General features: G+C 41.4%; 1 protein-coding gene across 2 annotated transcripts in view; it reads right to left on the bottom strand.

The window, feature by feature from the left end:
• The window catches only part of ankrd50 (ankyrin repeat domain 50), a 36,113-nt gene extending 24,346 nt beyond the window's left edge, over positions 1-11,767 (bottom strand). For both annotated transcript variants that reach the window (XM_023393611.2, XM_023393608.2), the window contains exons 1-2: positions 11,455-11,767; positions 8,910-10,054 (exon numbers count right to left, since the gene is read on the bottom strand). In XM_023393611.2, coding sequence (XP_023249379.1) covers positions 8,910-9,421 — 512 coding nt within the window. In that variant the 5' untranslated portion in view covers positions 9,422-10,054; positions 11,455-11,767. The remainder of the gene's footprint in view (positions 1-8,909; positions 10,055-11,454) is intronic.
• Positions 11,768-22,037: the final 10,270 nt, after the last annotated feature.

Below are 22,037 nucleotides of genomic sequence, written 5' to 3' on the forward strand. Positions count from 1 at the left end.
ACACACACACAATGCACATCTGGCCTCGACACCGCTCTGTTAATGGAAGGATGGCCGGCAGGTGAGTGCAGCTCTCAGCTTCAGACAGATCACCACGCAGAGTGATACTGACAAAGCCTTCCACCATTATCAGTTAAAAAACCAGAGGCCTTTTCATTAGAAGAACGCCACCAACCCCTCCCAACCCCCCCACCACCCCCCACCATCTCTTCATTTAGCATCGAGTCAATTTGGAGGGAGCCTGCTCAGCGTCTTTGAGAAGTCGGGAGAGCTTAGTGCCACAGAGCTGAGCGACAACAGCTGACTCATGCACCAGCTCATCCAAAGTGAAAGAGACAACTATCTTGCAGATTCTCCCCTCGCACTTTTCTTATAGCATTCTTACATTATGCATAACACTACTGCAATCATCTCGTTCAAAGTAATCACACTGATGAGGACAATAGGAGCGACTGGGGCTGAGAGCAAATGTTATCAACAGCCCGGCTCAAACAGTTTAACTGTATTCTTCCTGTTACATCCTCCATATGCTCTTGTGTGCTCCACAATCTGTTATCATCTCTCTCCAGTTTTATCTGATTGGACATAAACTCCAAATCCAAGGCTTTAGTACGGTTTTTCCAACGTGGATACGCACCGAATAAAGCTTCTTTATTTATTTTTTTATTTTACAAATCAAAGGCTTGATGCAGAGTGGTTACACAGGAGCAGAACCGCAATTACAAAAGCCGCGGACAGACATATTTACAATAATTTAAGCTGAGAGCCTTTCATTAGACAGATAACCCACTGAGGATGTCGACCTTGCGGCATTAAATTAGTTACTTTTCAAAACTACAGAAATGGTCATTATAATCATTTGTTCAAAACGACTGAGTGGAGAATTGGGCAGCGTTTTAAATAAATCCTTATTATGCTTGAACAACTGCATCGTGTCCAGGCACAAATGAGCTTAAAAGCATGACGACATTATTTTGATTAAACGTGCATTTTTATCAACGTCTCCCCTGACATGACGCTACTCTGCCCACACCTCATATCTCAGTGAATTTTCTGCTACATGCGCAGGGTTTCGCTTTTTAAGATTCGGCTGCAGTTTAGAATTTGCTAATGTCCAATTTGATGGATCTTTGAATCTTTATCTCTGCTGGCATGGCTCCTGGGATGGTAATTTCAAGTCTTTCAGTCTGTCGGCCGGTAAGTCCTCCACTCTGGTCCAAACTGAAATATCTTACCAACTCTCGGGTGGATTGCTACGACATCTATCCAGAAGTTTGGTTTATGACCAAATACCTGCAACTACATTCCCATGAGCCTCGTGCTCAATCAAACATAAGACAGTGAACATGTTAAACATCATAGCATAAACATAAACATCGTCATTGTCAGCGTGCATGCTGACGTTAGCATCTTGCTCAAAGCGTAGCTGTGTCTAAATATAACCTGGTATGGCTGCAGACTATTAAGTGTTGTTTTATTAAACAGCAAATGCTTTCTAATTAGAAATTAATTATAGGTCTTATTTACCAAGTTATTTATAACTAACTTTTTGTATCTGTTGCATCTAGATTTCAGATCTCAATACTTACAATACAGAGTCATGAAAACTGTACCAATCTGAGCTAGCAAAAGTTGGCATGGAACACAGACTCACTCTTGTTTCTTTATAATTTAAAAAGATTTCTCATGATATAAACAAAGACTTTATGCATTTGAGATGATTTCCTCTGTTAGGTTCTTGTGTGGCAGCTTGTGTAAAGTCAGTCACAACTGAGAATATCTTATTGGCCCCATATTTCTTTTTAGTTATCCATCCCTGCTATCTACAAGCTGAAACTCCCAAGCTTTGTGGACTTCAGGCCACACCTCAGTCATTAATGTGAAAGCAGGTGTTTTCTGTCAGCTGTCAAAAGCCGATTACCTCATATAATGACATAACATCAGCAAAAACGTTCCTGTAAGTATTTAAAAAGTGCTTATTTCTGCTATTCTTTATATATGCTAGACAATGCGATTGCAATACAATTGATCTTGGCTTAATGGATTTACACAATCAATTCTGTGCTGGATTCCAAGCAGACAAATGCCTCCAGCTGTCTGAGACACAATGTCCCAGAGACGACTGCCTGGTCAGGGGGATGCGAGAGGCGCGTGGGAAACAAATCTGGCGCCACTTACACACACATAAAAACAACTATTATTATAATTATTATAATAATATTATTGTCCTTAAAATGACAAACTTAAGTTGATGTCTGGTGATCTATGAGATGGAGTCTCATGACGTTTTTGATTCTTCACACTGTCATGGGACAGGTCACAAACAGTGATTGTTTTTATGAGGGTGGGGGCTGCATCTGGAAGTACTGTCCATCTGAAATCTAACCCTTTCCCCACCCTTCAACTACGTCACACCAAACTGTTGTTGCTACACAGTGCATTTCTCTCCTGACTTGCCCTTTCAAGTCAACTTATTTACCTTGTTAATAGGTTGTTAAAATTCCAGTTATTTGAAATGAGCTGGGTCTTGATTAAAGCATTAAAATCTTGCCTCTTCAATCAACAAGATCATACTTGTTTACTTTTATAACGCAGCCTATTAATGATTTGCAAACGTGTAAACAGACACACTTCTTTTCTGGCCAGCACACATACCTCAGATAACTATTCCAAATCCCCAAAGCTCTTCCCAACCCAGACGAGGTGTGCATTCCTGGCCGGCTATCCAATACTGTCAAAGGAATCTGAAATTTCATCCTTTTCAACCCCCTCCCTCTTCTCCCTGCCGACACTCCTGCCAGAGTTTGCCTCCAAAAACACTCTCTGCTCTCCTCCGGCTGTATGCACAGACACACAGCTGTCTGTCCACACAAATACGCGCTTTTCGCCAGGTTTTCAACACAAGACAGGTAAACCTGCAAGCCGCCCCGAGCCGGCCAAGACAGGATTTTGTACACGGCTTTACCTCGATTCTTGTAACAAAGGGCAGCAGTGTGAGCTCTGGCAAGGGAGAGATGAACAATCTAATGCTGAGGCAACTAGTCTTCATCAGAAAACAATCTTTATGCTGATTAAAGGCTTTAACCATTTGTTTTTCCAATCAGCTTCATACTGAGCGACGGGTCCTGCATAAACACAAACATTTCTGCCAGGGTTCAAACAATTTTAGTTATTTCACAAAAGAGATTTCAGTATATTTGTTTTTCCCCTTGTTTTCCTCACTGGTGTGAAGAGGGCAGACCCAGTTGGAAAATGGTGATGACACATATTTACAGCCACCAATCAGATTTCAGGAGTATTTTTGCTTTTGCTGCCAACGTCGTTTCTCAGATGCGATCAAACCAAATCCACATCGTCTTTATGAAGCAGATTCATTTTCGTTTTTGACTTTAAAAATTTAACTTTACTTATTTAGTTGTGAATATATAAAAAGGTTCCATATTTTACAGCCAAAACAAATCCTGCAAGGTTTGATGGTGGCAGAGCAGTGACTGCATCGTTGTGACATCACAAAGTTACGGAAGTCCTGACAGCTGGTTTTAAGGCTCAGATTGTGAATACAGGCTGTGTGCATTACTCTGCGGACTAAGGCTTTGATACTTTCACAGTATTAATATAGAACCTAGACCTGCTTTACAATCAAGAAAGACATGGAAATCTCACTTTACACAAGATGGGGCCTTTATAGAAGAGAAATACTTTAGATCTGAAACCAGGTTTTCAGGGGATTTAACCATTAAGATAGTAACTGAGGCAAAAATGCCATTTCCAAAATCACTGGTTCTAGCTTCTAAAGCATTTGCTGGTTTTTTTCTTTGTAAATCAAACATCTTTGGGTTATAGACTGTTGTTTGGATAATGTTAATCAATGTGAACACTTAACCTTTGACTGTGGGGAACATAAAATGTTCATTTTTCTCCATTTTATAATATTTTACAGACTAAGTGATTGTTTGGGAAGTAAAGCCCTGCCTCGCCCTAATGAATGAATCTAAACCTCCGATAAATGAGCTTGAGCACCGCAATTTATGAGTTTATTTATTGAGTGGGATAACAATAATATGAATGACTTATGTATGCCCACACAAGCATGTAGGCACATCCACACACACACACACACACACACACACACACACACACACACACACACACACCATCCGACAGTGGTGTGGAGACAGAGACTGGCCTCAGATTGCTGAGTCATCGTTGCAGTCGCACCAGCGCTGCTGTTTCTCCTCATCTGCTCGACTGGAGTTGATGCGTCACACTGAGAGTCTTTTTTTTTTTTTTTTGTTTGTAAAATGTGGCCCTGATCTGCAGCAAGTTTTCCACAGCCATGCACCACATGAAAGGCACAGGGAGGACGGGCCGCTTTCATTTTGCGTCCCTTAGCCCCAATAAGAAGCGCCACTCGACGTGCAACAGTCAAAAAGTCAACACAAAGGGGAAAAAAAAAAAAACCACAAAGCTCCTTCACCAACTTATAAAAAAATGTATTTTCTTCAGACTGAAATGTGCCCCAACTTGAACTGTGTTCAAATTGAGACAAAGAGAGGCCACAGGCACATTGGTGAAATGACTAATGTCACGTTCTTAGACGGGTTTCTCTCATTCGGGTAACCATTAGATCACAGGATGTCACGTCATCTTTGCAAACGTCTTCATATTTATTTATATCTCTGGCTTTGCACCTCACAATTTCCTACATCCGAATAACTTGAATTCACTTGTCAAGAGGAACTTTAAAAAAGTTAGCTGTAAGCCGGTAATGCTACGCTGTCTTGTGAAATGACAACTTTAAAAAAAATATATATATATATCCATGTTCACTGGAGGATACAAGACTAGATCTAATCATACTTCTGCATTGATTACAAATCTGAATTATCAACAGTTGTTTGGAACAAAGCAACAGGGAAAACGTTTATAATGAAACGTTTGATGTTTCTGCCAGAAAATCAGCATTTTTAATCATTTGTGGAAGAAGAAAAAAAAAAAAGTCCAAGTTGCAGCATCAGTTTCTTCCGCAGACACGCTGAGGGAATGAAACGCTGCCAAGAACCTTCACATCTTGTTCACAAATTTAAACCATGGTCATTCATCATTTCTGAAGTCAGTGCCCTTTGCAGAGAAATAGAAACTGATCCAACTGCAATATAAACTTAACTCGGTGCTGAACAGCCCGACAGCAGATCCACATAAAGTCACACCTAGACTAAAAGGCAGCTTTGTCCCGTCAGCAAAAAAAAAAAAAAAAAAAAAACCTGTTGCCTTTAGTGTGACCCACATGACTGGGTTAATTCCACCTATTTGAAGCCAGCTCTTTTGTCCTGAAGGGAGAAAGTAAAGCATGGTGGGATGACAGGAGGCTGACTGGTTGTTTAAAACTCGCAAATTCATTCAAACTCCAGTCAAAACACGGCAGTGGCCTTTGATAAGACTAATGAGACCGAGGAATGTGCTTTGGTTTTGTCTAGAAATAAAATCCTTGGTGATACACCACAGTCCAAGTGTCAAAGCCTTCAGATAGCAGCGATGGCAATGAGTCTGACCCATCTAAGAAGTCAAGTCAGTCAGTCTGAACCAGACATCAGCTCAGACTGGTAGACAGAAGACAGTTAAGACTGAGACTGCCTCTTATCTGGATGAACTATGGCTCATGACCTGTGCTGGTAGACAACTGCACTACTCATGCTTCACAAGTAGTACATGAAATAAAAAAACAGTCCTGTAAGGCTTGGTGATACCAATGATATCAATATTGTGATATTAGCAATTATACTTCAAGTCAAATGTGAGGAAAACCACAAAAAGTAATCTTAAAGCCATTCAAAAGAAATGCTAATAATACATTTGTACAGCAGAAAATATCATTTTACCTCTTTCATTACATTACAATATGATTCTGCTGAAAGTCAGTGAATGATTGTATTTTACTGCGCACATATCCAAATGTAAAGTTCTGCTTCTACCTCAGCTACCACCAGTGGTTTAAATGAACCAAGTACATTCATTCAATGCATTTACAATGTATGTAACATATGTGGGTTTTATAAAGCTCGTTTTCAATATTAAAGTAACTAGAGATGAGACTGTGAAACACTGAAGACTTAAGTGCAGGGACAATTATATGCTTATATTATCATATGTAGGCCAATAGAAACAGAACTCAACAGTTGAGTGAAAAATAAAATGTGAAACTGTGTGATTTTTAAATACTCAGAAGATTTATACAGAGTTTGGTTGGTGGCTAGTCAAGAATTTCTGAGGTGGGTGCACTTCTGCCAGAGGAATTTGTAGTCATAACTTTGGTATTTCCAAAGTCCTGTTTGTGTGGTGCTTGAGTATTTCCATTTAATGTTCCTTTAAACTGAAATTAACTCCACTTTGGCCAGCTACTATATTACATTACTGATTACATCAGTTTTTAAATGAGTACTACATTTCATACATATTTACTTAAGTAAAATTATTAATATAAGAACTTAACCTGAAATTTCTGCTTTTACTTAAATACAGGTTCTAAATGTTACCACTTATATTTCATATAGTTTGACTCTTTTCATGTTAGAACAGCCATAAAACACAGAGCTAAGGTAATACAAATGCAACAATAAAAAGGTGGAAACAAGTGTGTAAATAGATAACAGTGCAGTGTGGGGGGATTTGTATATAGAAAATCCCACACTCAACTTTGAAACCTCCACAGTCTGGTTGACTCTGACGCTGCAGACGTACAGATTGGAAAAGCTACGATCAAGTTGCACAGAGAGGACGTAAACCCGTGTCTGAACCAGTTTCGGTGTATTAACACACGACTGGTGATTACTATCAACAAACAGAGCTGTTTGTCTTTGACTAGGCTAAAGAATTTGGCAGGGCCTCATGCATTCAGTCACTAGCTAACGTTTAAAATCACAGCTAGAAGTGGGGTAGGGGTGGGGAGGGGGTGGTGGTGGTGGGGGTGGTTGGAACTCGTATAACTTTTATTGAGTGAAGTACAGGCCTCAATCTGTTCAATCAAAATGAGGTATGCACCCCCTGTGAGTCTTTATCCCTGATTTAAATTAGTGGTTATAATGTAGGAATAATAATAAAGTTTTACATGGTTCTATTTCTTGCTCTGGTTTTATTTTTTTTCATGTTACTGCCAGATACAGCCGACAATCTTGGCTTTCCTGAAACTAGATAGCATCTAGACCAGCAGGGGAGCCGTTAAGATTATTTGTGTACAACGGTGCCCGGGACATTTTTACACCTGAGATGGTGATAAGGCTTTCACAGAAGTGCTTATTTGCCTCTCAAACAAAACAGGCAGCGCCGATAAAGCCCGGTGTCTTTGTTGGGTGCAAAACGCAGGGCCCGAGGTCTTGAGTGTGACAGAATATTTGCTTCATGAGGCCGCGTTCAGCTAATGTGACTGTCTGCAAAGGGCTCTCGACATCCAGCGTGACACAGACCAGAGCTGAAGTGAGAAGTCCGTCCCCGCTGGGCTCACTCTTCTGTTTATGTCCCTACGATAACCTGCCTTTTATCTCAGAGGGTCAAACTGAAGTCAGAGTCATCGGCATGATTACGAGCAGATGACAAGAGGAGCGCTCACTTCCTTGGGAATGAGTATGTTTTAAAAAAAAAAAAAAGCTGTTGACTCTGGTGAGCATTTAAAAAATGATTTACCTTGCTGAACGTTTGACCTACTTTCCCCCCCCCCAGTGTGTGATGTTGAGATGGTGCAATAAGCGTCACCAGATGGCCAGACAAGAAGCGTGAGTTTTGTGTGTGTGTGTGTTTTCAGTGCTGCATTCCAGCCTGTGTTGCAGAGACTGCCTGACCTGTGCTGTGGAGACAAGTCGTGCAAGTAACCCACATACACACAGGCTCACGCGCAGCTCCCCGTCTAAAGCCTGTGTCTACAATAACAGTCCGTGTTGATCATGTTACATGCCCGGGCAAGGCGCTGGAAGTCCACAGGCCTACTGTACTTCAGTTTCACCTCGTCTTTCTGCAGCGCAGCGGCTCGGGTCAGCCGGTAAGTCAGCCAGCCGGTGAGTCAGTCGCAGTTCAAAGCTCCTTCCACATGAGTCTCGGGAGCCACCTGAGCTCGGCTGCAACTTAAAAATATCTGACCTTTCTTGAATCAGAAGCCAAGCGGGGACAGTCCCACCCAGCATGCCTCACCAGGGGGGAAAACCAACAAAACCATGACATGAAATAAGTGGAGAGGGCTGCTGGGGCGGAGCTATGTGATGCGTGTGAGCAGCAGTAAAAAAAAAAAAAAAAAAGGGAGGGGGGAGGGGTGCATCAGGGTCAGAAGGTGGAGAGGGAAGGGAGGGGGAAGGGGGTTGGCTTTGCATTTTACATTTCTAGCCAAACTGAATTCCTAGATTTCCAACAGTACCTGGAAACACCGGGGTGGAGTCACAAAACGCATGTTTCTCACAAATCATTATTCTAAACGAGCACGTCTCCTGCAGAGCAAACAATACGCAGGGTTTATTTTTGTGGGTGATATCATGTAGCGCTGCAACAGTCCATTACACATTAATCTGTTGATTTTTTTTTTTTGTATATATCAATCACTATAAAAGAGTAACTTTAAATATCTTATTTTGTCTAACCATCAGTCCAAAACTCAGACATTTCATTGATAATGATGCACAGCTGAGAAAAGCAGCTAATCCTCACATTAAAAAGGAGCTGCATCCTGCATTTTGTTTCCTAAAATTTGATTGTCATCAATTTGTTTTCCTGTTGATCAACAAATTGTCAGCAATAATGGAAATGATTAGGTCTTCCTCTGTGTGAAGGTGTGCTGATCAGTGAAATCATCTGGCTGTAGTACGGAGGAGGAGGAGGAGGAGGAAAGTAAAGAGGAGAAGTGAAGTGTATTTGTGTTTGTGTGTCCTTACCTCTTGAAAGCCTCTGTGGGGTTCCTCTCACACTCTCCAGGCTGCAAAGTGCTCTGCACAGCTGGGTCACGCACCTTCTCCTCATATCCCGGCACCAGCCCGCTGCGGCAGATCTGACCCACCAGACCCCGGATGAACCCGCCGACGCACAGCGTGTCCGAGTCGTCCGCCCGGCAGAAGTGGAAAGCCAGGCTTTGCTGGTGCAGACCCCGGTGGGTTCCCTGCGCGGACGTGGGCCACAACAGCTCCGTGCACAGCGCAGTCTTCCCGCTTCCCGGCCCTCCCACCAGCAGCACCCCCCAGGAGCTACCTGACTTGGTGGATCCTGCCGTCAGGCTACCCGGATTGGATGCGCCCCCGCAGGGCGCCAGCGGCGGCTGCTGCTGCTTACTGGGAGTGCTGGTCACTCCACTGAGGTTGTTGGTTTTCTCCTGGAGGCAATGCTGGATCTTATGGAAGACCCACTCCCGGCAGTAAAAGCGCTTCCCCTGCAGCAAACTGGTTTGGGCCATTTTGATCTTGTGCTGCTGTTCCACCTATTCCTCCTCTTCATAGGGGTCCCTTCGTTCTGCCCCTCACATTTTCAACTCCCACAAAGCCCAGCTGTACATTCGGAAATCCATTTTGTCAGCCAAAAATGTACCTCTCAAAAAGCAGGTTGCACTTAACTGTACTCGGTATTGATGTTAAGAAGAAGGAGCCGGGATGAATGCAACTTGAGTGAAAGTGGAGAAAGAAGCAGAGCTGCTGTAGATGGCAGGAAAAGCAGCAGAGCCTTGGTGCGTTACAGAATATCTAGGTCAAAATTTAAAAAAAAAAAAAAAAGGACTCAAACCATAGATTTTCCACCAACTTTTTCCAGAGCTTTCCCACTGGTTGAACTGAGTGCTCCTTGTTATTATGAGTGTGTTGCTTTAGCATGGCGGAGGGCATGGCAGGGCACCCGGCTCTTGAGTGCATCCACTGGCAAACTCAAGCCACCACCGCTTGATACAATTAGCCATGGGAGTTGCTGATATATTTCCGCTGATGCATTTCAGATGCTACTGGGGGTGACCGAAGCGCGTTTCCATTACATTAGCATGAAAGAGACTGCCAGTGTAGAGTCAGTTTCTCCAATAACATGCTAAGTCCGGCTCTTTCCCCTGGAAAACAGAGACAGAAACAAAAGGCCACATTAGGACACAACCTCAAATACAAGTTTATGCTTTATGCTAATGCACGATTAACCATCGTAATTACTCAAAGAGGTGTTTGCATACAGAATTTACACTCTCGGAACCAGAGATGAAGCAGAAAATCCGGAAAAACATACAGTACATTTATCGATCCCTTCAGCCTTTAACAACATATCCCTGTATAAGCTGCAACAGTTTGACACTACTTATTGTGATGCACGTTATTCGTACAGATATGTCCCAACCTACAGAGAAGGGGTTAACTCTACTCCTGCAGCTACAAAAAGGTGGGCGAGTTGGTTTTCGGTGCTTTCATCCTCCAGAATCCACATCACGGCTGGCCTGCCTGCCCTGCAACTAAATTCTTGGCAGGGGTTCGTCCAGTTTCTCTAGTCTATCCACTGACACCCCCAGCCCCCCCTTCCTTCCTATGTGGCTTTAAATCCCAAACAGTTCACATCCGTCCTGTACTGTAGGGGGGGAAAGAAGCCAAAATGAGAGGACCCTCTTTTCCTGCACTTACAGGGGTCGCGTACATGGGTGGAAGTGGAGGAGCACCCCCACCTTAAAAACAACTTTGTTTTTCTTTAAAAAAGGTCACAGAAATCTTTTTACAGAGTTAAATGCAGAGTGCATGTGATAGTCAGTGATTAGGAAGTGGCGTTAAAGTGCAATGATGATGGATCTTTAAAAGGGGAAAGGGCATTCAATGTAAGCTTCTCCTAATTTGATTTCAGTCGCTTTTTTAGCCAACTGCTTCTCTACACTGGAGCTAATGCAAATATTCCACAGCCTCTCCAGCCAAGAAAACACACACACACACACACACACACACACACACAGTCTTGCTGGATACTTTGCAACGCTGCCAAATAACATGGAACTTACACGGGCTGCCATACATCTCCACCTCCCCGTGTCTATGGGGCGCTACCTGCCTCCAACACAAAGCTCTCCAAATAAAATGTTACACACATTAAAAAAGGAGAAAGGTCAGCTGTGTTTTGAGGCGGGAGGCGACAAATAATCTACCGAGAGCCAAACGACACGGATTCACTCCAGTTGACTGAAGAGGCAGCGCAAGTCTTTTGTATGAGCAGGCAAACCTCACCCATTTCAGATGGGATACAATTTACACCTATGGGGGCTTTTTAAAAAAAACAAAAAAAGCCCTCCGACCAGACTAGCTAACAGTTGCGTGCTTCAAGGGGCAAAAACCCTCCAAAATAATAAACGGTAAACGTCGCCCGGTTGTTGCGCTCCAACAAAACTGTTCCTTAAACTTCATTTAAGCCGATAGGAGCGTTTCGGTGTTTTCGCTACAGTTTCAAACGTCTCTCTCAAACCACGAACGGTTTTCCTCTCACCTCTTGCCGATTCCTCTTGCTGTTTTTTTTTTTTTTTTTTTTTTTTTAGGAGAGAGAGAGGGGGGGGGTTGTTGCTGTGTCCGTAGTCAACACCCTTTCAGTCCACGTTAAAAGCCAAGCAGATGAACCGTGCGACCGTTTCCTCCGCTGCAATTCAAACCCCTGTTTTGTGCATTTGAGCGGCGTTTATGTCTTTCTTTGAATCGGTCTTTTCTGTCGGCGTCGGCTCCTCCTGCTGCCCGACACAGCTCCACAGTGAGCCGACTGACTCTCCGCCTCCAAACACTCTGCATTTCTCCCAACTGCATGCAGAGCACACACACACACACACACACACACACACACACACACACACACACACACATACACACACGCCAATGAGCGGCGCAAGGTCTTATGGGACTTGGAGTTTTACCTTTCTTGTCGCCATTATTAAAATACAAAGAGGTGGTCAAATATAAGTTGATTAAAATACAACAACAATAACAAAATACGTTTTATATTCTCATCACACCACCAATCTTTTTTTTTTCTCTCCACAAAATCAAATCCAAAATTCACTCTGTAAAACTCCAGTCTGTATTAGTATAAATTAGCCTTACCTTTACCTTTAGCTAAAGAAAATAAAGTAATAAACATGTGTTTGTTATATTTATATGTTTTAAAGTTAATTAATCAAACAATGAAAGCAGTGAAAACCCTAAAGGGGGCAAATTAGGGAGTAACACTACATGTTGCATTTATTTATTTATTTATTTTATTCTATTTTATTTGCTATATGATATGATATCATATGATATGATATGAGTCCAATTGATTAGTCCAATTTCATCCTATGCAAAAAAGTTCAGCTATACTCAAAATCTTTTAGTCTTTAATTGCTTTTTTTTTTCTCCACAAAATTAGGTGGAAATTGATTTTCTTTTCCACAGACAAAGAAATCAACAGACTGCACCGACTGAACTCCTGGTGAAATAAAGTAAACTGAGTTGATCGAATTGCGATATTAGTCTCATAACACTGTGAACCTTTCCTCCACAGTCTTAATGACTACTTAAAATCCTGCCATGAAAATAAACAATTCAAAGCAAAACAAATCAGCTGCCACTGACTTTCAAGTATAGCCTGGAAATTTGAACACTGGCCTGTAGGTCTGAGAAGAAAGACATGAAACAAAATTTGATTTGTTGTAGCTGGTTGCTCAAGGCTCAAATCTGTGGTTTGTCTTTCACACAGACACACACACACACGCACACGCACACACACACACACACACACACAAGCGCGTGCATGTAGGAACCTTGAATGCTGGTGGTGCTGCTTTGATGAAACAGTGGAACATGTCCAGGAGTTGGCATGAGATGCAACAATTCCATCTTTAAAAGCTTGTCATGAAAATGATCAACTCCACGGTTTCAGTCCCTCCTTGGCTTTTCATTGCAGGAGCTCTGACAGCTCTAATGTGCAGCAGATTGACAGTACGACATTGGACAGCCAAGTGCGAACCTGCTCTCAATCAATGAGATCTTGTACTCAACAGAATCGCAGTGTGTAAAGTTGTCACTTCAGCTATACCACAGATCTGACTCCTTTTTTATATAAAAGGGGAGAAGCATCAGCTGCATCCCTGAGCAACCTTTGTGATAACCATATCCCTTAATACTCAGTTATATGTGTATATTTAGGCATCCACTGGAAAACAATCGAACACAATTTAATGCAACACATAACGCATTAATCAGAAATCAAAGAAAATTACTAGGTTGTTGCTTCCACGGTCGAACTGTTAACTGTGATGTGTTTTCAAAGCTCACAGCTGACACACCAGATGTTGTCATTGTTAGCGAGCAGCAGGCAGATGTGTGTTTTGGAATTAGATTTTTTTTACTTTTGACAATCATTCGAAGAGGCCTTCCTCTGTCATGTCACGCACGATATATATTTTTTTCCCCCAAAATTGTGTTGCAACGATGCCAGTTGAAGAAGAAAGAAGAAATTAATTTAGTTGCATCAGCCACTTTGAAAATGAAACAGCAGAAATGTGAGATTTTCAAAAAGTGATTTCCCAAAGTTTGTTTTCTTTCTTCCCTGCAGCGGGGATGCACACGGGGCTTTCGGGTGGATGTGTTTTGATCAAACTGGAGACTGCTGATCTTACAACATATTTATCACTCCCTGGAGAATTTCCTCAGGGACTTTTTCTTTGAGGTGAAGCTGCAGCAGGTTGTACCAACTGACAGTGAGTTACCGGATGATGCTGTCTCGTCTGGGCTCACATGATGATAATTCAGTCTTGTGTCGGAGTCCATTTCCACTTTAAATTGTGTTTTCTGAAGTGCTGAACTCCATGTTTGGGGTTAGGGCTTAGTTTGGGTTAACGTTCGGTTATAGTTAGACATCACAGAGAGGATTGGTCGAGGTTCGGGCTAAGGTTTGCTTCAAGTTAAAGCAAGACGAAACACTAATCAGTGTGGAAACATAATGTCACACAACACTGGCAAAGGACAAGATGAGCAATCTCAAACTTTCAGAGACAAAAAGACACTGGAAACTTTTCAAAAACACAATTTAAGATTCTGACAGTTGGATAAACCCTCAGCGACTCCTGCACTTAAAGAGTGAGCACATTTTCTAACTGAGAAGTGTGATGACGTTGACTGATGAAGCAGAGTGATCGTAGACTTGTCTCGTGAGAAGTATGACTGTGACCTACACAACCAGCAGGTCAGGGTGTGTTTGCAGACCGAGGCGATGATGAGCAGGATTCCTGTGACATTTCAGTCATGGTGTGGCATAATGATAATGCAGAGTCCAAGTGTCCAAAGCCAGTAACAGTTATTTATTACGACCAAAGCTGGATTCCCCACCAAGGAGCTGCTCCAAAGTATCACGTTTACTTTTCAATTTGTTGTGAATAAATTAACTGATTGCAAATGTATTTAAGAATATGCAAAGTTTTCTGGAAGTATCAGTTAAGAAGGATCCTGCATTGCTAACTAATCTTTGTTGTTTTTAGGGTTGGGTGTCGTTTAAAAATCCCAGCGCACCTGGACCCACCATCCAGCCTCGCAGGATCTGGTTTCTCTAAGTGTTTACCTTTAATCTGCTATATTTTTATTCAGTCACTTAGAAAACAGTCAGCCAATCAGAAGACAGGCTCAGAGCCTCCTCTCTTCTGATTGGCTCACTGCCCCGTTGTTACTAGACCTCAAGGGGAGAGAGAGGAGAATTAAAACTACATTGAGATGGTTTTTGGTTCTTCAAACGACAAATACATCTTCTTAAAGATATATAAAGCATCTTTAGATCTTGGTGCATGCTGCATGCTTATTGGCTCACTGTAGCTGATGAGATTTACTCATTTACTCCTTAGGTATTCAAATTTGGTTTCAAATGACAAGGCATTTTTTGATCCTTGATGTAGTATCATAAAAATATCGAAGTTCGATACCCAGCACTACTTATTTTAAAATCTACTTTTACAAACTTAACTATGTCAGGTTATTAATGAGCTCTTATGGTGCATATTTCTAAGAGGGCAACCTTTCCCTCGGGGCTTAGAAATTAATATGGCCTATACAGAGAAACCAAATACTCCATGTCTGAAAATCCAACAGTAATATGATAGAAACTTCTGATAAGGAAGGTCCCGTAAACACACTCAGTAGTGAGCTCCGCAAACATATTAGAAGTCCCAGTTGGATCATTTCAGGAACATTACTGATCTTTTTTGTCAGGTTTATCAAAGAGCAAAACAAGCACTCCATTGAGATAATAACAGCGTGGAAAAAAAAACACTATTACAACAGTAGGAAGCCTGCTAATTGGGGAAAACAAAACATTTTCTCAATACTTACCATCTGTCCTCTGTCAGTCCTGTAACGAACCAAGAATGATTTTCTTTTTTTTCTTTTTTTCTTTTAAAACAGTAAATATCACATCAGGGACTCGTGTTATTGAGCTTCATGTCACGGTTTTGAGTTTCAGTCCGCTCATTTATCCTTGCTCTGATTCTGCCGACATTTCAGACCCTGCCACTCCGGCTTGCCCTGCCTGCCTTTCCCTCCAGGAGAATCACCCGCTCCTCCACCTCCCACTTCACCTGTTCACCGGTTCCCCCCTCCCTCAGTAGCTCCATAGTATATATACCAGTCTGTTTCCACTTTCACAGATGCCTGCCTGTTTTGGTCATGATCCTTTTTTTTTTTTGGATTGTGCATCACTCTGACCCTTTGTACTCTGTTTGGCTGCTTGGAGTTTTGTATCCTTGTTTTAGACTCTTTACTTTCTGCCTCCTGAGTTTTGCTCTTGAGTTCCTTTTTTTGTGAACCGTGACACTTTGTGTGTAAAGAAAACACGTAGAGGTCGGTGTTGTGGTGGATGCATCTGTTGTGTTGGCGTGACCATATAGAGCTGGCAGAATGGAGGTGCCCCCTGTGGATTCAGAGAGGAAATAAACAAATCCATATATTGCTCTGTGCTCTCCAGACTCCAACACTGTTTGACCTCACATGATACCTCACCTGCTAACGCCTGCCCCTCAACAAATAAACAAGAGAGAGACAGCAGGGAGACGAACTGCCCAGGTGTTGTAGTTCACTTCTGACTCCAGGTAACTGTACGGCTGCACCTAATGATAATCTTCTGCTGTTTCTGATTAAACCTGACAGCTGCAAAATGGCTTGTTTTACTTAAGCAACCGTCCAAAATTCAAAGAGATATGATTCTTTTTGCGTGAAAAATAATGAAATAATAAATCACTACAAATCTGTTCTTTGTTTGTTTTCTGTTATTCAGTCATTCCAGCTAATAACAGTTTCAGCACTACAGTGGAGCAGTAATCCATATGTAAAGGTCGTTTTTACTATAGCGCAGTAATACTCGTTTTCAAGGCATCGCCAGTTCAGCTTTTGCATTTGTTGCTCGCACCATCTCATGCCTGATGCTTGTTTCCTAGAAGTCATTACATCTCCACTTTGTTTGGAACACTGCATGTGGTTATAAGCATCAGAATTTCCCCTTTCTGACCAAGAAAAACAAACTAGGATTGGCCTTCAAGTTACTGTTCTTCTCAAATGTTTTCTCCAACCACAGTTTCCAATCATGGCTGTAAACAATGTTGTCCTTTCAAACATTTTTAAATGAGCATACAGATACATAATTCAAATTAAAGGTCAGTTGATTAAAAGTGACTTCCTTCAAAAGTTTCTAGAAACTTGTGAGCTGCCAAATACACACTTTACTACAGGAGTCCACTATTCGACATCCCTCTTCCTTTTAGGGATAAAAACTGCGTAATTAGAATAAAACTGTAATTAGCGGCAACAGCCACAGCCAGAAGCTCAAACTTCATTATGAAAACATCTATCAAAACACCATTACCGTTTTGGCTGAAGGGCCAAAAATTATATCACTGTCATTTTTAGGCCACATATTCAACTTGATGACAAGGGATTCACAATTAAGCTTAGCAAGGTTAAATACAATTTAAAAACTATATTTTTTCAGATGTTGTCAGATGTTGTCAGAGCTCCAATATCACGTCTCTGTTATATGTGAAACAGGTTGTCTTTTCCTAAGTCCTTATGAATTCTCCTTCACACCTTTCCTTGACCTCGTGCAGTTTTCTATCGAGGTCAAGGAGAAGTGGTTTGGAAAGGACATTTTTTTGAACACTTCTTCACCGCATGAAACGTATGTCTGTGTCCTTGGCCCGAGTCTGGCCCATATACTTCTGCATCTGGGCAGGTTCTGGCTTTCCAGTTATCTTGCGGGATTTTCTGGGTGTGCGCTCCAGAATTGGCCCAGATGTGGAAGAAGCATCTGACAATCATGCTGTATATGGGCCAGATTCCAGCCATGGAACCAGGTGTTTACTGGGCCAGAAGAAAACAAGCATGTCGGCCCAAGTACGGGCCAGATTTTTGCATAAGATTGGGCATTGTAATTTTTTTAAGGGACAACATACTGACATGATTACAATCAGGAGTCATTTTTAGCCATGCCAGGCCAGCGTGGCTCTGGGGATGGCAGTGTTGGTCCGTTGTAACACTTTGGTCCACACTTCACACTTTAGTTTCATAGGTATGAATAAACCCTTTAGTCATGGGCCTACAGATGAACGAGCACATTTTTATACCACTCTATACACAGGCACACGCTCACATTATGTGGCCAGTTCTTAGAGAGTGCTCAGCGGTGCTCTCCAATCTGACTGCCATTCCAGTATCAGCAGGAGCCAACTTACAAGCTCACTTGTCCCCACAGAAAAACGCATGTTGCTGTTTATTCCTTTTTTTTCACACCGAGCTTGATGTGCGTATCTACTCCCATCCACGCTCACCAATCTGCCGAATTCACATAATTACAGCAATTTCTTTTGTCTTAGTGCCGACCAAACGCCAACCGATCCAAGTAATCGTCCTCAGGAGGGTGGACCAGCGTGAGTCGCCATGATTATTCCCTCTTTTGTGAATATTCAGAAATATTCTCCACCGTGTTATTATGAGTGTGATGACGCACTTTTGGGTGATTGGGGTTTGGCTTGTGAACACCAGCGTTGCTTTAGAAAATTCGGTTGGACTGGTCCATGTCTCCCTTGTTTTGTGTGTCTTCTTCTTTCTGAGTTTGGCTGCTGCTCCAGAGCGGTGTAGCAAGTAAGGATGGAAGTTACTGTGGTTGTTTTTCCATATTTGACCCAAACCATGCAGAGACGAAGGTTTTTTTAGTTAAATGGTTCACATTAATCAGCTATCTAGCATTAAGGGCACTGTAGAGGTTATATTTGTATTTGGGTTTGTGGTTGTTATTTTTGAACTGAGATTAATATTTGTAATATTCACTAAGATTTAGGAAAATGTCTATGTTTATATAATTCTTAGAGCAGTTTCTGTGCCCATGGAAACCATGTTTAATTAGGCATCTTGGAGCTCATATTTGCTTTGCACAAAAGGCTAATTGGTTAGCTACGGGTAATGTTGTTCTATAAATAAAGGTTCATAATGGGTGTCTCATATTGTTTACAGTGGAAATAAAAATAATGACAAAAAAAGAGGAAGAAAAGGGATAGAGGGAAGGAGATAACATCATAATGTAAGAGAACCACTGCTGTTCCATCTAAATATTCTATGTCCTACTTGGTGCATCATCCCTTCAGTTTTCCATCCAGGTATACGAGCTGTTGTTTCCACATCCAATTCTATATTTAGACGTGCAGGATTGGGGCTGGGTGTTGTCTCAAATTGTTCAACATTGAGAGTTACAAACATGCTTTTTCTAAAATTCTTTCTTTATTATTTAACCAAAGGTTTAGTAAATAAGCAAATGTAATCTAAAATTGTCAAAAGTATGACTAACTAACTATTTGACAAAAGAGCAGGTTCAGAAGAGGGTGACCAATGCTCATTCAAAGAGCACTCAGTCTTAATGGCTAAAACAACAAAGCGAAAGGTCCATAAAATGCCCGTGTCATGGAAAACCAAATGAGCAAAATATTTCAATAAGACTTTCAAGATAACAAGGAGTTATAGAAATCACAAAAAGATACATAGAAAAACGTATTTATAAATATATTTCAGAATATTTTTGAAGGGATTTTCAGCATGATAAGAGAACATAATCTCCCTTCAGAATGGAGTTACGGGACGAGCAGATAAATCTCAATACTGGAAAACAACAGACGTTTTTAATGACAGAGATTTTGACTTGTCAGAGTAAATAACAAACCATGTAGGTCACACAAGGAGACTTAAACGCATGTGTGCGTGTGCATACATATGAGAGATGAGTGTGTATGTGTGTCCTGATGTGACACTAAAATGAAGTGAGAAAAAAACAGGGGCCGGGGGGGGGGCCTTTATTTTAAAAAATCAGCCACCGCCTCTCAAAATGTCCGTGCACGTCCCTGCTGAGCAAATACGGCGTCATATTCACGGGAACGACTTCTACACAATGACAAGAAAAATCAATATTTCACCGCCCGGAATGATAATGTGGTAATAATGAACAATGAGGATGCTGACCATGATAACTCATGCAACAGCACTTCACTCAGCCTCTGAATGGAGGCTGAGTGAAACATAATTGGCAATCATGGAACCTGAAGCTACAGGCCTGTAAGCGCCAATTTATACATGCTGGCACTCCAAGAGTTTTCTTTCTGTGTAGGTGTGCGTACGTGTGAGAACGTATGTGTGTGTGTGTGTGTGTGTGTGTGTGTGTGTGTGCTCATGAGTTACAAAGTGTAGAAATAATTCAGATGCATGATCAATTTCGGTTACTGTGGGCGATGAAAAGCTGTGCAAAAACCGATCAAACCTGGCATGTACCTTGGTAGCATTCACAGCTGATTAGTGCGTCCATTTGAATATTTCATTCAAATGATTCGTGGTCACCCAGCAACCAAATACACTGCAAAAAAAAGTTTTTTTATGTAATCGAGTATTTGAAATCTTATTTTCTTGCAACAAGTGAAGAAACCTACAGAGCAGACAGTATGTTTTACACTTAATGAGTTAGCTTAGTTCATTTCTTTCTCTCTATTCTTCTGACACTGTCGCTCATGTCAAGAAAACTCTGGAAGCAAGCTGATTCCTACAGAGCTCAACACGTGTCAATTTTGCAAATTTGCATTTCATCCTCTAAAATTATTTAATTTATTTTTTTTATTAGTTTATAAACTGTGTCCTCATTCATTTGTGTGTATGGATTGTTTAATGTGAAAGCACAGATTATAAATTTCTGTGCAGAGAAACCTGTCAGCCTCTGTAGATTTCTATTCAATATAGGTTTGTTTTTGGGTTTGTTTATTTCTCAACAGAAGTTTATCTGATTATGGTCAAAGTGCCAAAATGTTCTTAATAAACTAAATTCAAGTGTGTTTAATTTTGACTTTTTAACTTCGATTCCCTGATGTTTCCTCTTGTAATTATCAGGCTAAAATTTAGATTTGTCCAATACTTTGGTTTATGATCAAACATCTGCAAAGCTAATCGACTTTTTGACCCATCAGCCTCAGCTGTAGTTTGTGATTAGTGCTAATTAGCGAATTATAATGCTAACACTGAGATGGTAAGTATGGTGAACATTAGCATCAGCATGTTAGCATTACCATTGTGGAGACATTAACATGCTGACAATGACATTTATCTTGAAAGTGCTGTGACTGACAGCAGACTCACAGACTCGCAGAGCTGCCTGCACGACTGGACTCTCTTTCCTCCAAGATTAGTGAGTAGAAGCAACATTTTTTAAACGTGGGTAAACCTGCTAATGCAAGACTGCCAGACGGGTGTGCCTTTGTTTTCGGAGAGGACACACACAACTGCAGGGATTGATGTCATCACATGCACTTACAGAGCACACACACACACAGGCGCCGGTGACGCAGGTTCTGTGAATAAAGAAGTGTAATTTGAGGTTATTTCACTTACGTTGCTATAATACTTCAGGTGTTTTGATCGTTCAAATGATGGCTCTATCTTTAAATAGATCTTCTTTCGGTTTGGTTTCATGTCTGTTTTCAGAACATGTTGCTTCTCTATGACGGCTGTAAAGCCCTGAGCCCTTCGGAGTAAATAGAGATTTTCCTTTCTTCCCTGTCAGATCGGACAGGTCTTCCACTGCTCGGCATCCTCAGGATCATAACACGAGCAGTTGATGGGCGAACCGCGTGATTCAGATGAGTGACCCCTCGGAAAATGAGGGAGCACACTTGGCAGTTTCAAGGCCACTGGGCTGCTCAGTGTTTGAAGGCAGAAAATGATGTTGTGTTTCACAGCAGAGCTTTCCTCAGATCAGCGAGACCCGGTGATAAATATGTCAGGAGTTTGGAAGCATATTTCGGTATTTACTTTAGGGGGGAAACATGATATATCCGCTAATAAGAAAGGAACAAAATTAAACTGTCACGTTTTTTAAAGGACAGTTTGAATTCTTTCCAATTAGCTTATGCTACTTTGACAAATTGCACTGCGTAAACATCCATCTTACATTCATCCATCTTATGCTTTCTCCTAAAATCATATTTTACTTAAAATATGCGTGACATATCGTTCCACTCCAAGTCAAATGCACTTAACTGATAAATGAATGGCAGGATATATGTTATTTTTGATTGTGCATGTCAAAACTTGATTCTATGAAATGAATAAGACTTCACTGAAAAAAAAGCCTCATCCTCTCAGCCCTCTCAGCAGAGCTCTTTCAACAGTTTAAGATTCAGGATAAAGTCATCAAACTTATTTCTAAGCCTGAATGACTCGGCAAGATAAGGTTTTTTGAATATTCTGTGATCTTACAGTCAATGTGGAAACACCTTCGGGGGCTGCCATGTTGATGTTTTAGAAACGAGTCACTACCGAAGCTATTTTGACTCAAAATCCAGCAACATTCATGAAGGCAAAGAGGCTAATTGTTTTCATGGGAGTCAAAGGTCAAACTGAAGCAAATCCCCAAGGTTACTGGAGGAAGGAGGAGGTCTGGGTGTTCAAAGTGTTTTCTTTGACAATGGTGACTTTGCTTCACTTCTCCTGCCACCACTCAACCATGGCTTCTTTTGCCAGTATTTCCAACATCAAGAACAT

Source organism: Seriola lalandi, unplaced genomic scaffold, assembly GCF_002814215.2.
Source record: "Seriola lalandi dorsalis isolate HSWRI2012SDOR001 ecotype SW California unplaced genomic scaffold, Sedor1 jcf7180002054940, whole genome shotgun sequence".
Taxonomy (NCBI): Eukaryota; Metazoa; Chordata; class Actinopteri; order Carangiformes; family Carangidae; genus Seriola; species Seriola lalandi.